A 17271-nucleotide genomic window follows, 5' to 3' on the forward strand; every position below is an offset into this window, starting at 1 on the left:
CATACTTTCATTTCGTCATAGGTAAAATAATAATTGAATTTAATTTGAAATAATTTACTTATGGTTACTATTATTAAATAATTAAAGCTTTCACCTATAGAACGATTTTACTTTTATAATTTTATTGCTTACACTTGGATTTAGAAATCCAAATTTAACTCATTTTCATTGCGCAAGAGTTGGAATTATTATTGGATGGATTGAAAAAGCTTAGTATTGAGAAAAACCAAATCGTGGTATGCAGCTATTTCCTACCATAAGTACCACATGTAACGTTGATTAAAACATAAGGTTAAGGATAACAATTTTCAATGCAAACATTGCTTATTTATCGTGGAGTGCCTGGAAGGACTTATCAGCCTTTATTATTCGATTAGCTGATTATTCTTGGAACGAAATTCATCAATATAAAACAATTGTCGGAATGCTGCATTTTCTTGACTTAAATAAATGGATATGAAAATGTCTACATCAAAAAAGTTAAGATCACTGTAATCGACACGTTGCCCAGCAGTTGAAATATTTTCAGCATGGCTAAGGTGATGAAAAAAGGCGGGTGGGTAATATCAGAGACATAACTGGATGTCGTGAATACGAAAACAACTGACATGTTCCTTTACACTTCCGAATTTCAATTAGTTGATCAATTGTATGAATTATGCAAGCATTCCCCTTTTTCATATTTTTCGCAAAAACAAAAAAGGCTTCACTTGATCTCGATTGCTGTGAATTTCACACAGCGAAAAGTGCACAAATCTAATCAAACAGTTCTAGATTTTCACTAAACTGAAATTTTTTACCTTCGATTTGTGAGCAAGAAATCCTAACAGTTCTTTAGAAAACTTTTAGAGCCATTAGAACGGCTGATTTTGTGTGATGCTCTTCGCCGTTGTCCTCTTTTTGTTGTTTTTTTTCAACAATGCAAACGACTAGCAGTTGTGACGTAATCGCTCTTGTCGGAATCGAAAATAGCTTTGCAAACCACACAAAATACATCTGCTCGCAGTGACAATAGAATCCAAACTGATCCAGTTTTTGTTAAGAGATTTCTTTTCGCGTGATTTCGTTTGTAGCTATTTCACTAATGGGCGGTCCTAACGGCTATAACAATAGCCGGATACAAAATTTTAATGTTGATTATTTCATTTCTGATTTACATAATTCATTCAAAGAAACTATCAAAATGCTGTAGGGAATCGTTTCTAGCATTCAGAAGGGTCAAATTGCGTAATTTTCAACGAAATTAAACTCTGAAACATTTTTCGCAAAAACAAAGAAAGCTTCACTTGATCTCGATTACTGTGAATTTCACACAGCGAAAAGTGCACAAATCTAATCAAACAGTTCTAGATTTTCACTAAACTGAAGTTTTTTACCTTCGATTTGTGAGCAAGAAATCCTAACAGTTCTTTAGAAAACATTAGAATTAGAACGGCTGATTTTGTGTGATGCTCTCCATCGTTGTCCTCTTTTCGTTGTTTTTTCACCAATGCAAACGACTAGCAGCTGTGACGTAATCGCTCTTGTCGGCAGCGAAACTAGCTCTGTAAACGACACAATACATCTGCTCGCAGTGGCGATAGAGTTCAAACTGATCCAATTTTTGTTAAGAGGTTTCTTTTTACGCGATTTCGTTTGTAGCTATTTCACTAATGGGCGGTCCTAACGGCTTAAAAATAGCCACATACAGAATTTTAATGTCGATTATTTCATTTCGGATTTGCTTAATTCATTGAAAGAAGCTAACAGGATGCTGTACGGGATTCATTCCAGCCTTTCAGAAGGACCAAATTGTGGAACTCACTACGATATTAGGCACTGTTCGGAACATTTGTTTGTACGATTTGTTGTAAAGCAGCAGATGATTTGTTCTCTTCCTCAGAATATGGTTCTCTTCCTGACATGGGTCCAATGAGACAGGTTTTTCAATAGTGTACTATTGAAATACTTCAATGCTCTTTCTTTACACGCTTAAGTTGAAAAATTTCGATTCTATTGGTAGTTAGATTATATAAATCCTTCCACAGATCACTGAGCTATGAGCTTACAAAATACGAGAAAGGCAAACGCGCCTTATGAATTATCCTCTTTGATACTCGTTTATACTTAACATTTCAGAAAAGTTTAATTTTGAATTATTTGAGATTATGTCACATAACTGACAATTTTATCATAAAATTGTGATCATATTTCCGATGGTATGTAGCAAAAATTATGTTGATTCGTTAGATACAACAAGAGATATTCACGATCAAAAACTTTTTTTTTTTTTATTTAAAAGATGTTTTTTATTCAGGCCTATTTGCGTACAAGCTTTACGTGGCCGAATTAGCCGATTTTTTAAATAAACAATGTTTTGAAGTGGATCTCGTTGTCACTCTTTTTCTAGGAGGAGAAGAGCTTCCATTTCCCTCCTGCGAGGGTTGATCAAAAACTTATCACTCTCTCAGAGGGTACATTTTGAAAAGGCGCCCCATAGTAAAGTAAGTCGTTTTCACGACAAAAAGAACAATGAAGGAACAATAACCCGCATGGGCATGGCTGCCAAACGGCTGACTAAACGTTGCCAGCGAGCAAAATATGGTTGGCAACCATTAAGATGACCGACTGCCTCACCGTTGCCAGACATACACTTCAAACGATACAACCGTATCCACTAGGATTTTTCCACATCGAAATCTTTGACATTTTCAGCGAAGTTGAAAAGATGAAAACACTTGGCTAACTAAGATACAGGAGACTATGTTTTGCCAAATTGGATTTAACAGTCGTCACTGAATCAATTTTGGTAGCCATCTGGTGGCCATGGCTGTCCAGGTAGCTAAATTGCCTACCGGGAAGAAGCCAATTATCATGGCATAATAATATTCCGCAGATTTCTGTTAGTATGAGAATTCATAAAAAATATTGGACAGTTCGTCGACTCTTATCACATGAAAAGGATCGCTATGTATTGTTTTCTGTGCAAATCGCACATGAAACGGCGCATAGTACAAAAAATAAACCAGTTCAATCTAAATGAGCTGATATATCGAATCAATTCACTTTGGTGAACTGACCCGGGTAGAAGTGATTTGCAAACCAATAACAAATTTTATTAAAACCAAACACCTCAATGGCAGAAATTAACATTTTAAAGTTTATAATAGGAGTTCAAATATCAAAACTCAAAACAAAGTCTGCATGAGAAAATCGAAACAAAACATAAAACTCCGTTATTATAATATAAAACTAAGAACTAAGAATATTTATATAAGACTATTTTTGCAGTAATTTTATATTCTGTCATTCAGAATAGAATAATGTCATAAGTATTTCTATTATCTGAATCTGATACAGTTTATGTAATAGTATTAATTTCAAGATAGTCTACTGGATCGATTGTACTTAATGAAATTGGAATAACTCATCAATAACGAAATAAGATATAATAACTAATGCTGATACTAAACAGATAATGTACAATTTCTTGAGATGAAATATCAAGAAAATATCAGGTATCGCTCTAACAGTACAAAAATATCAAAACAATATATGATGGTAAAATTTGTTAATATTAAGATCTATGTTTGCTATTTACATCCATTCGGAGATAAGTTCGAACCTGTTCATTAATATGAGCTGTTTCGAACACTTCTAACCGAAATAAAGTGCTTAAGATGTACTTACTATCGCTTACCACATCAAAATCGTCGTCCCAGGTATGAGAAAGACAAACAGCCGTCATGAGTTTTCCTCTTCAATGCTCGTTAATACCATTTCAGAAAACTTGAACTTTGAATTATTTTTGATTATGTCATACAACTAAAAAATTTATCATAAATTGATGATCATATTTCCGATGGCATGTAGCAAAAGTTTTGATGATACGTTAAAGGGAACAAGAGATATTCAAAAACTCTCATTCTCCCAAGGGGTAAATGTTTAAATAGCACCCCATAATAAAATTGTTTTTGTTGTCAAAATGAATCTGATTTTTGATCAGACATGGTTATGATATGAATAATAAATTTAAAATAAAATCATCGAACAAATATTACAGATGTGGTTTCTTTATATTACATATTTTTGAATAACGTCCTTGCTCCTTGAAAAGTATTAAACTGTTCTTTCAGTGTATATTTTTTTGAGTGGACCCCATCTTTGCCAATAAAAAGTATCCGAGTTACATCAATTTGATAAAAATGAATGACAAATATGCATTCATCCTTATTGAAAATTAGTCTTGAATCCGGGCAAAAAAAAAACGGTTTGCCATACTGGATACGTGCGCAAAGTTTTATTCAAATCGCAGCAACCCGGGTAGGTGTAAATAACAAACAAAGGTCAAAATAATAACAAATTTTACCATCATATCTTGGCTTGATGTTTCTGTGTTGTCAGAGCGATACTTGATATTTTCGTGATATTTCATCAAGGGATCAAGACATTGTATAATATCTGTTCAACATCAAAAATAATTATAATATCTTATTTCGTTATTGATGAGCTATTTCAATTTCATTAAGTAAATTGACCCAGTAGTTTTACCTTCAAATAAAATACCATTGAATAAACTGCATCAGAACCAGATAAGAGAAATACTTAAGATATTACTCTATTCTAAATGCTAGATTATAAAATAATTAACAAATTCATCTTCTATAAATATTTTGTTCTTGGTTTGATATTACAATGACAGAATTTTTTATTTTGTTGCTATTTTCTCTTGCAAGCTTTGATATGATTTTTGATATTTTAACTCTTATTTCAAACTAAATAATGGTAATTTCTACCATTGAGATGTTTGATTTTAGTGACAGAATTTGGTATTGGTTTGCAAATCACTTCTACCCGGGAAGTCGATTCTGATTTTACCTTCTTTGTTGTTGCAAATTTCTGGAATTGTTCTAATCGCTCATTTGTCAGATCCGTATCTGCAGTGGTTCTGTGGTAAAGTATAGAGGAGGCGAAACAAATCTCTTCCGTTTAAATTTGATTCGCTTCGTTGCGGTTCAAATGAGGTATTCCATAATAATCTAATCCACGTTCCCTAGCATTGCTTTCATAACCAAGTTTTATGTATTTCATTCACACAAAACTTAAATAATAATTATCCATATTAGCCACAGTTCAAACATTAATATTCATCCATTTTTTATGAAACCAAGAACAAAACATACACTCCCATTTGTGCGACCACCTCCTGTTTCTGACTGACTAGAGACCGCATCTTTCAACCCCTATTCTTATATCTTCTCGACTCGACAGAGGCTAAATTTTCCGATGTTGACACTTTTGTTTTTGCACATCTTTTGGCGGATCTAATTAGCACTGATTAAAACCCAGCCGCAGCGAATCTGGTCAGTTTAGTTGGTCGATAGTGGTCGAACGGAACGGGCTTCGGAAGGTTTTTGTTTTTCACGGTTTCAAGGTACGGTTGCTCTGCCGGCCGAGAAAATCCAGCAATCGATACGGTTCAAAGAAAAAACTGTTTGTATTCAATTAGGCCACGAAAGTGAGATTGCTATTGTCTTCAAATTAGACGCTGTGATCATGACCTGACTCTAGCAAATTTGTGATGATTGTTATTGTGATTGTTCATAGCATTCTAGTTGCCGAAGTTGAGAGTTTCAAAGTTATAAATATTTGCCATAGTTTGATGACCGAAGATGACCTAATGAAGGATTCAAAAAATGGAGAATCAAACAATTCGATAAATTCGACAATATTTATGAAAACATTCACTATTAGATTATTTTCGTAACCGAAGAAGAATCGTTCAAACATCAAATGATGGGTGCTATCATTAAACTTTTTTCAAAAACGATTCTGTGACGTTGTCTTATAATCATTCCTTTACAAACATAAATTATGGATTGTATCGTTAAATCATTTTGTGGTAACTTTGAAGTTGTTTCACTAATGAGCACGATGGAATTGCTTGATCGCACAGAACGTGATTTCGTGTCAATCCCTTTCAACATGGATATCGAAAATCGGAGAGTGACTTGGAGTAGGGATCGGCATCCTGCGGCTTTTTATTTCTATTCAAACAATATTATTTATTTTATACAAAAAATTGGAAGTTTAGGTTACAATCGTATTTTCGTATTCTAATATATGGGAAAATTGTTCTATTTAGGATCAACGCAAAGTGGTTCAAAACAGAAATCTATGCTCTCAATTATGTTGCGGCCTTATCCTAGTTGATATCTTCTGCTAATTGACGTGATTTTCGAGAAATGAACGACCATGTTCCAGCACATGTGTAAAGAAAGAGTAAATATTAACTTTTTACTGAAAGCAAATAGGAAGTTTCAACGTGAATAGGTTTTACATGAGCAGTTATTTTTTTTTTAAATTCACTCTGCACGATGGGCAGAACTTATTCGTGCACGGAACGACCGAAATTAGCTCTGCGCCTAATTCGTATTACTGTTTTTGAATTAGTTGATTTTAACAACAAATTTTCCAAAACAACTATGAAATAAGTTAAAATTGAGAATTTACTTTGCTGAAAAAAACTATTATTTTTAGAGAATGTGTTTAGTTGGCGAATATCCTGGACACAAACCAGCAATATTTCAACCCAACACGATATTCTCATTGACAACTAATTTTGTTATTAAAATAAAAAAAAATGTTTCTATTTATCTATCACCATCATTGCAGAAGGACAGTACAAAGAAAACAAACATGAAATTGGTTTTATTAACAAGTTTGTTAGCCAAAAACTCATGAGAAGTGTCAAAGCATAACAATCCTTTAAAAAGCTAAAAAACCAATATATAAAAATGACGTAAACTCTTAGTGGAAAGTGTATTTATTCAGAATTTGTGCGCATTTGAAGCGATTGTGCATAATAATGTTTTTACGCGGAACAGTGAAGTATGTTTCGAATGTTGCACACTAATTGTATAGGCCAAATGATGTTTTTTGTATCTTCCATCCTACGCGGTCCGGTGTATTACTTGTATTCGGTTTTTGTTTTCCGAGTGCTCAAAGTTTTCAGTGTGCGAGTCGATTTCACGAAGTCGAATGAAGAAAACAGTGATTTAAAAGAATTTTTTTTAAAAAGATGTTTATGTTTCGTTTATGTCTTTTTCTCCAATAAAACATCGCATCCATACCTGCCAATATAGAAAAGACAACCGCGACATAATTTTTTAGTAGTGTGCCATCTAGTGGCTAGTAGTCATTACGGTGTTAACGTTTTTTCGGTGACAGTGCGCCATATAGCTGCAGATTGCAGAAGCCAATTCAACCATTTATGTTGGTTGAAAACAACGTTTTATTTCTCTAATACAACTAAAAATTAGTTGAATGGAAATGAAGTGTGCATTAGCTAAGAAATGACAGCACGTTTAATTGGTGAATTCAACTAAAAAAATAGCCATTTTAACAAATATTTTTTTATTATTAAGAGAATGAGAATTACAAAATCTAAATTAGCAAAAGTAAGATATTTTTAGTTGTCTAAAAAAAACTAACTAAAATCGAAAAATCAACTAATTTTTTCGAAAAAAATGCTGATTTCGGTCTTTCCGTGTTATATACGTATATATACGAAGTTTTATGTCAAAATTTTCTGTTTTTTTGATAGTATCTGTCACACTTGACCTTGAAAGCATAATATGTTTTCAGAAATAAATTCCGCACGGTAATAGCTATCCAACAAGCCATGGATTGTTAAAATCCGTCCATTTTTAACGGAGATATCGACATTTTTGTGTAAACGATTTTTCCCCCTATTCCAGCAGTAGGAGTTTTGTGCATTGTACGACAAAACAATGCTTGGGAGCAGCGCGAAACACGATTTTATATACTGTTACATACAATTCTTTCTAAGTAAAAGGATTTTATACAGTATCCTTTTTCATAACATTTTGCCTCGGACCGATTTTAGCACGATTCTTTTTTGGCAACATAATCGCTCGAATATGACATATGTAAACCAGAATGTGGCAGAATTCTATAAAACATCTTGCTTTTCAGTCAGATCCAACTTCCGGTTTAGGTGATACAGAGTGATTAGTATAAAAATGTCTATTTCACATAAATTAATCAGGATTATCGGGTTAACAGATTGGGATAGTCAATAACCAAATAAACTTATTTCAGTTTTAGTGGTATTCAGTTTTCGATTCGGAAGGTACCCAAAATTTAATTCGCACTACGATTTCTGAAAGATGTCTACACTGATTTTCAAACATTTTGTAACAAATGTAAACTACTCAGGTGAATTTATCTGACTTCGGCTACACCGATTTTCGAATTCCGGTTCAAGTATCGAATCGTTTCTCAAAGATCAATCGTTTTCTCCAAATAGGCCAAATCAAATTTCAGAGACAAAAATTCAAATTAAAGGATTTATGGTCCCATACAAAATTAATGAATTTTATCCGATACTATATATTATAGAGTGATGAGTTTTTAAAATTCAAACCGATATAGAAGGTAACAATCCCAAAAAGCTTCAAAGTTGAATTCAAAACTATTGCAAAACTATTGCAATTTTTCAATTTACAATACAAATTGTTCCGGGTTATGCTGGTTCCTGAATACCGGCTCTGGAAGTTCCGTAAATAGCCGTAAACTCTAAAGAGGGAACTTACTTCGACATCTCATGGAATGTTCAATCGATTGTCACACGTTTCGATTCAAATTCTATCTGATTTGCAGTTTCGACATTACAGGGTAATGAGTGATTAAATTCTCAAATTGCCGCTTAGAACGGTGGTCATTGAAATAGTGTCATGAAAACTAAACACCGAAGAATATTCATGCAAAAAACACAGGCGGATTGATAAAAAAGGTATCATCACAAAGAAAATCGAAGTTTTCTAGAATGTTCGGTACTATCGAGCATTAAGGATCAAAAGTTAACTTGTGTTGGTAATTTGTGTATTACGTACATTTTATTTGGTACGTATGTATTCATATATGCAGTGCAACCAGTTTATCAAAGTGACTTGCACGATTGAGTTTCAAACAATCTTTTTTAGCAATAATTTATTCTCAAACGAACGTTAAGCCAGACTTTTTGGATGAAATATAAGTTTTGATAAATTTTTTACCAACGTATGATGGAAAATTACTTACATTTTATGAATGTAGATTTCAATTCCCTAATAAAAAAGTTAGCAACACTGCTTCAATGGATTTGTATTAGATTACGCTACACAAAATAAACAAAACTAAATATTTTCTGTTACAAAAGCAGTTTTCCGGAAAAATAAATAGTTTTACGACAACATTCCTTATCCATTACCTTTCGCGTGTTGAATTAAAGGTTCCTTTTTTCGGGTTTACTTATAGAAGGTACGTAAATCTTTATATCGCAATAATTGCTGCAAGAGGAAATCCATATAGGAATGTGCTTGTTGCTAATCAAATGTGTTAGTGGATGTAAACTGAAACTGAAATATTTTTTCTCGAGAAGTTTTAAGGAAAGTGGAAGAGTTTAAGACTAAGATTTTCGCTTTCTTGAATTTCTTGAATTGCAAATTTTAAGCAGAATGATCCGGTTGGTTTATTTTTCAACAATATGAAAGATTGATTGATTAAAATCAGGAAAAGAAGCGCCGAAATTTGTTTTTACGCACACATTGTTGACATTACTCATTCGCTTGCAAAGAGTTTTGTTCCCTAAACCACTGATTTCGATAGAGAATCGATTATAAGTTATAAGTAGTAGTCTGATTGTGTCGTGAATTCAAAATTCAAAATTCACCCAGTGAAAGAATGGGTGAAACTTAATCGTGAATATCTCGAGTTGTACCAAAAGCAACAACATAATTCTTTCTCCATGTCATCAGAAATATGATCAGCTATTTATGAATTAATTGTCAGTAGTGTGAGATAACCACGAAATACTTAATAGTTTCATTTTCTCAAACTTTTGGGAACAATGAGAAAAATTCACGGTGACTACGGAGTTTTACCAGGTTTATTTGAAAACAAATTATTTTCATGCTAGTTATTTCAGCTGAGCTTTACCTTTTCACTTGAACGACGGTTCAGAACCTGGATTCTGGTCCACTTGTATTATAAACTCACTTTAAGGCTTAGAATTTAGTTTCAGAATTCAGTTTCATTTAAACTAATAATCTGAATCCTGATTCTAGATTCTCGAACTAAATTTTTAAAACTGGTTTCTGGACTAGATTTTGGAACTGAATTTAATTCCTTAATTAAAATTCGGAATTCTAAGTATTCTGATTCAGGAATTCAACTTCTGAATTCTGGAACAAAATTCAAGATACGAATTCTAGATCTGTATTCTGAAACAAAATTTTAGATTTGATTTCCGAGCCAGAATTTTGGAACTGCCTTCAGAAACAAAAAATTAATTCCACAATTCAGTTTCAGAATTTAATCAGTAAATTCAGTTTCAGATTTTAGTCAGTAAATTCAGTTCCAGAATTTATTTTGAGAATTCAGAACCTGTATGATGGTATCTAATTCGGAACCCGGGATCCGGAACTGAATTCTGTTCCTTAAATCAGGTTCGGAATTCATGTGCAGAATTCAGTTCTAGAATTGAATTTGGAACCAGGATTCCAAGCATGAGTTCTTTTCCAAAATTCCAGGACTATTCAAGTTCATTAATTTAAAACGATGTGAAAATTCGATTACGTTCGGTACGTTTTCATTCTCGCAATATTCAAGAATTAGAGAATATATCGTTTCCCTTTGAAGATTCTTAATGCTTGATTTAAGGCTATCATCAATCAATCAGTGATGATTTCAATACAAATTTTCCAAGGAAATTTCTGATTTCAACTATGCCAATTGAGAAATCGAACATAGGCGTTTCAAATTCAATTAAATTGAACAAGTTTGTTAGGTGAACCATTTTGAATCCCTTTTGATGCTCTTTCTATTAGGAAAAAACCTGTTTTAATCCACCTAGTGGTGTAATGATGCCTTTCTCATATCAATCATACTATCATGTATAATACTGTGGTATTCTTCAAAATAATTCTCTGCGATTCTTGAATGAATAATCGAAATCGGTTTGTTTGACCGTCTACTGATAAAAACTATCAATTGGAAAAGATTTGAGGTCGATTCTTAAGGTTTTTCTCCATTTTCAGTGATGGCATGCAATTTTTAACACACTCACCCCTATATTGGAAGTCGGATCCGCATGAATTTCAGGAATTACGCATGGGACCACAGGACCTTTCATTTGAATCTAAGTTTGTGAAAATCGGTCGCGCCATCTATGAAAAAAGTTAGAACACATATTTTCTTTTTTTTGCAAATTTTACCCCATAACTCCCGAACCGGAAGTCGGATCCAAATAATATTAAGAAATTTTTTATGGGACCTCAAGACCTTTCATTTGAATCTAAGTTTGTGAAAATAGGTTCAGCCATCTCTGAGAAAAGTTAGTGCACTTATTTTCACAATTTTTTGCACATTTTACCCCATAATTCCGGAACCGGAATTTTGTATGGGACCACAAGACCTTTCATTTGAATCTAAGTTTGTGAAAATCGGTTAAGCCATCTCCGAGAAAAGTTAGTGCCAAAAACGTTTCATACACACATACACACACACAGACATTTTGCGTAATCGACGAACTGAGTCGAATGGTATATGACACTCGGCCCTCCGGGCCTCGGTTCAAAAGTCGGTTTTCACAGTGATTGCATAACCTTTCTATATGAGAAAGGAAAAAATGTATAAATTATGAATTCGATGTGTTTGAATATAAATGAAAAAGCGATTTTTTATTTCGAGTGAAAAGAACTCAAATTTTGATTTAAATTCAAATTTCGAAAAAATATATTTTTCGCATGTAAAGTAGAACTACTCAAATTTTAACTGCTTTGTTCCTTCACTAAAATATGAGAAAATGGATGGAAAATCAAATTTTTCCTATGTGCAGTGGAATGTGTCACTCATTTTTGACGTCCAAAGAGCGTGTAGAACTAAATACACGAACTGAATTCTTGATCTGGATTCCGAACCTGATTTTGGCAACTTAATTCGGAAACACAGGTCCCGAAATTGATTCTTTAATTCAGTTCCAGTTCCTAACTGTCCAAAATTAAGGTTATGGTGCCGGTAAATAAATGGTGACAAATAGTACTCAACAGTTGTTATTGATATTCGTATTCACGTCCTCCAGTTATGTTTCTGACATCACCCACCCGTTAATTTTGTTTTTAGAGTTGAAATACAATATATCAATACACTAATAACCTTAATTTTTCTTTCTCAGATGATCTTACTCGTTATTTGCCATGCTTTTGTGTTCTTGGGCATTTCCAGCGGTTACGAGCTACCTAAGCCAATAGATAAATTCACCGGATACAAATATCCTAAACCATCGGTTACGTTTGAAGATGGTTACGCCTACAATACTCCAAGCTGTCCGTTAGCACCGCCCAAAACGCAGTATATTACAGTTTCGGTGACGGAAACTAGTATCGCACAAAACTATTTGCCTCCTGTTACCAGTGTTCAACTTCAGACGACCACCGAGTTCGTAACGCTACCTCGTTTGACGGAGTATTCAACCCAAACGCAATTTCACACACTGACCACAACCTTCACCGATTTTTTAACCGCAACCACCACGGAATACAGAATTCAACCAACGACGGTGACATCCTACGTGACATCAACATACTGTGCTCCGAATACTTATCTGCCACCGCCGCAACCGATGAACACTTATCTACCGAATCGTCGTGCGGATATCGAGCTAACTACTCCGAATCAACTGTACGATAGTCCCGGTTATGTTCAAACTTCGCCCATCAAACGTATGACTGAGGATACGAACGATGCAAACAGCGTGTACGATTCACTGAATCCAGTACAGGACCCGACATTCGCGAGTAATACCGACTTGCAACGGGTCCCAGCAACGACAGGTCAGCCTACACCGAGCATCAACATTATTTACTTGGACAGTCGACACAACCCGAACGAACCCCCATCCAGCAGCGGACCATCGACGAATCTCATGAGTTGGATCTTGTGTCGATTTCATCTTGTAAACAGTACATGTGCCAACCAAATCATTCCTTAGCTAAGCTTATCCTTGATCCAATAAATCACTACATTCTATGATTCTACGATTTATATATTTTAGATGGTTTGGAGAAAGTCGCCACAACAAAATTCAGTTTTGTTCCGTTTTCCCACTCAGGGATGCAAAACTGTTTTTATTAGTTATGGAAATTTTGTCGTTGAATATATTTTTGAGAAAATTGAACAATTGAAACTGATGAATTTTTTAGCGTAATTCTTTAAATTATTTAAATGACATAGTCACTGGTGACAAAAAGTCAAAGTACTCAACCTAAGTAACCCTTATCAATTTTTATTTATTACTGTCAGATTGCACCTGATTTGAAAGTTTGCTTTCGCACATACGCAGTAAAAATAAATTATCGCCATTTGAAAAAGATTCAAAGAATGACCCTAAAAAGAGTCACCCTAAAACTAGAAATGCGTGGAGAGAAAAATCGTAAGTATGGCAACGAGATAAACATAGCAAAAACTCTGGCACCACTTGCTGCTGTATTTGTGTGCGAGTGACTTTTTGAACGGACGCGTTTATGTGGGTTTCTAATGTGTGGCGTCACGGTTCGTGGTCTCGACATGCCTTTACCAGCATGTGATTCTGTTATAAGCGATTAAAATTTTCTTATTATGAATCTAGTTCCTCTAGATAAAATTAGAACTTAAGTCCAAAATCATAGGTCGATACGAGCAAAATTAACGAAAGGACTTGTATTTTTGTACCTGTTCATTTTAATACGTATGACGTATTGTGGCAACGGTGATTGTTATTGAATGTTCACTTGTATGCTTCACATGCTACTGTCGACAAAAAATAGTAAGACTTTATTTATTCTATTTCGTCCCCCTTCAAGTAATCCCCCCGGCCCGAATACACTTGTGCCAGCGTTTTTTACAATCCTCGAAACAGTTGTTCAATTTCCGGAATAGCCTTCAATGCGCGTAGCGATTCTCGTTTGATGTCTTTAATTGACTCAAAACGATTTCCCCGGAGCGGTCGTTCGATTTTTTTGTTTGAAAACTCAGAAGTCACACGGAGCTAAATCAGGCGAATACAGTGGTTGCGGAACGATATTGATTGAACTTTTGGCGAAAAAACTACGAAGAATCATTGAGTGATTTTGGAACCAATCGTGCTTTCACTTTTCTTAGGCCCAAATGCTCTTTCAAAACGGGTTTTACTCGTCCTTAATCCTTAATCGTCGTCGATTCTCGAGCACCAATTCCTTGATTTTATTAACGTGTTCATCATCAGTTGATGTTGGTGGCCGTCCTGGACGTAGTTTGTCGTCAAAGCGTTCTCGACCCTCTTTGTACAACTTGTACCAATCAAAAACACTTGCTCGCGACATACAATTATCACCGAAGGTGTTTCGCAACATTCTGAACGTTTCGGTATCAGAAATTTGAATCCGCACATAAAGTTTAATGGAACTTCTTTGTTGAATAATTTCACTTATAGTAAAAATAATCGATGTACTTTTAATACTTCAGACAATCATACCAATCCAGAAAAAAAAATTCGACAAACAAGGTATAAATAATATAATATATAAATATAAAAATATAATTCAAAAGTCTTACTACTTTTTATTCACAGTAGTAGCTTTTAAAAACAAGATTGCTCTAGTTTGTATGTTAACACTGGAAATAAAAAGTACTTATTATTATTATTATTATTATTATTATATCGTTGATTTATCCCCACTTTTAACCAAATTATGGTCGTTCACCGGGTTTTGTCTCAAGTTGGTGTTGGGATTTAGGGCTAGCTGGGAGGAATAAGGGTGGGAGTTTAGGGGAGAGGCAGAGAGTTTTTACGTCGAGTAAATAATTTTTACATAGCATAGATTGTGAGGGGATAGAGAGAGAGAGAGAGAGAGAGAGAGAGAGAGAGAGAGAGAGAGAGAGAGAGAGAGAGAGAGAGAGAGAGAGAGAGAGAGAGAGAGAGAGAGAGAGGGTAAGCTTAAGGCTAAGTTAAAGGCTAGTCCACTGCTTCAGTCCGCGGATAACATCCCCGAGAGCAGCGCCCTATAACGGTTCTATTTCGAGGGAACTTTTTTTCCTCGCTTAAGCTTACGAAAGTGAGTTCTCGTTCAGTCTTTGAACAAACAAACCAACTATGAAAAGAACGAACGAACGGCTCTGCAGAACTAGTTCTTTCAACAGAACTCTGCATCACTGAACGGTTCTTTAAAATGAACTGTTTTGCCCATCTCTAGTGGCTAGGTCCTAGTGAGGCCGGTGTAGTGGTTGGAAGCAGAAGGGGGCCGTGGTCAACATCCCAGGGGGGTCAGCCCCCACGCAGATGACCGACGAAGCGGTGTCGTTTCTCGGCTGGATGTTTGGCAGTGACCGGGTGGTCCAAGTGGTGGATGGTGGGTCTAAGTACTTGTTATATGACTGCATTTTGCTTCATTAGGAGTTGATTTCAATCTTTTCTTTCATTCGCTTTTTCTGTTGTTGCTAAATTTAATTCTACTTTGAATTTATTTAATGAAACTGAATCATATAAATATAACTTACTATTAAATAGATCCACAGAAAATAGATATACAGGCTCACATATAAACTGTGAGTAAAATTTGCTTATTCAGCGTGCAGAACACTTGCAGATGTCATCGCGATGTATTACACATAGATTTATATTCAAGAGCATGTAAAATTGTGTGATTTGAAAATTGCAGGAGTTTGAAATCGAATAAAAATCGAAATAAGAAGCAAAAGACCGATACCAACAGCGCGACTTTTACATGGGTCTTCTTCAGGGCTCATACTTAAGCCCCCTTTTGTATAATTTTTACGTAAACAACATTGATGAATGTATCAACAAATCTTGCACGCTAAGACAACTTGCCGACGACAGCGTTGTGCCTATTATAGGACCCAAAGCTGCCGATTTCCAAGGACCATTGCAAGATACCCTCGACAACTTTTCGACATGGGCTCTTCAAATGGGTATCGAGTTCTCTACGGAGCAAACTGAGCTGGTTGTATTTTCAAGGAAGCGAAAACCAGCCCAATTACAGCTTCAACTAAGGGGTGGAACCATAGCTCAGGTCTTCACATTTAAATATCTCGGGGTCTGGTTCGACTCCAAAGGCACCTGGGGATGTCACATTAGGTATTTGAAACGAAAATGCCTACAGAGAATCAATTTCCTTCGTACAATAACCGGAACTTGGTGGGGCTCTCACCCAGGAGACCTGATCAGGTTGTACAAAACGACGATATTGTCAGTAATGGAATATGGATGTTTCTGTTTCCGCTCCGCTACGAATATTCATTTCATTAAACTGGAAAGAATTCAGTATTGTTGTTTACGTATTGCCTTGGGTTGCATGCAATCAACCCATACGATGAGTCTTGAAGTACTGGCGGGTCTTACCGTTGAAAAATCGATTCTGGGATCTCTCATATCGATTGCTAATCCGATGCAACATCCTGAATCCGAAGGTGATCGAAAACTTCGAAAGACTTGTCGAGTTCAATTCCCACACCCGTTTTATGTCCTTGTATTTTGATTACATGGCTCAGAATATTAATCCTTCTTCGTTTGTTTCCGACCGTGCTCATTTCTTGGATACTTCTGATTCTACTGTGTTTTTCGACACATCCATGAAAGAAGAGATTCGTGGAATTCCGGATCGCCCTCGAGTGGCCCCTAATATCTTTTACAATAAATTTAGAACAGTCAACTGTGAAAAGATGTTTTACACTGACGGATCAAACATCAACAAGTCCACAGGCTTCGGCATCTTCAATCAAAACATCACCGCATCGTTCAAACTCAGTGATCCGGCTTTAGTTTACGTTGTAGAATTAGCTGCTATTCAGTACACCCTCGAAATCATTGAAACCTTGCCCAAAGACCATTACTTCATTGTCACGGACAGTCTAAGCTCAATAGAAGCTCTCCGGGCAATGAAGCCAGGAAAGTATCCCCCATATTTCCTGGGGAAAATACGGGAACATTTGAGAACTTTATCTGAACGGTCTTATTCAATATCGTTAGTCTGGGTCCCTTCGCATTGTTCCATTCCGGGCAATGAAAAGGCAGCCTCATTGGCTAAAGTGGGCGCATTGGAAGGTGATATTTATGAAAGACCAATCTGCTTCAATGAATTTTTCAGTATCTCTCGTCAAAAAACTCTCGAAAGTTGGCAAACTTCATGGAGCAATGGCGAACTGGGACGATGGCTACATTCCATTATCCCTAGGGTATCGACGAAACCTTGGTTC

At 35.3% G+C, this 17271-nt stretch overlaps 1 protein-coding gene across 1 annotated transcript; it reads left to right on the forward strand.

Annotated features, from left to right (window-relative positions):
• The first annotated feature begins 5366 nt into the window (after positions 1-5366).
• On the forward strand, positions 5367-13074 carry LOC131438608 (uncharacterized). The gene is made up of 2 exons (XM_058608734.1): positions 5367-5413; positions 12218-13074. Exon 2 carries the CDS (start codon positions 12218-12220, stop codon positions 13031-13033), a length of 816 nt encoding a protein of 271 aa, XP_058464717.1. The 5' UTR covers positions 5367-5413; the 3' UTR covers positions 13034-13074.
• The last annotated feature ends 4197 nt before the right edge of the window (positions 13075-17271 follow it).

Source organism: Malaya genurostris, chromosome 3 (assembly GCF_030247185.1).
Source record: "Malaya genurostris strain Urasoe2022 chromosome 3, Malgen_1.1, whole genome shotgun sequence".
NCBI classification, from domain to species: Eukaryota; Metazoa; Arthropoda; class Insecta; order Diptera; family Culicidae; genus Malaya; species Malaya genurostris.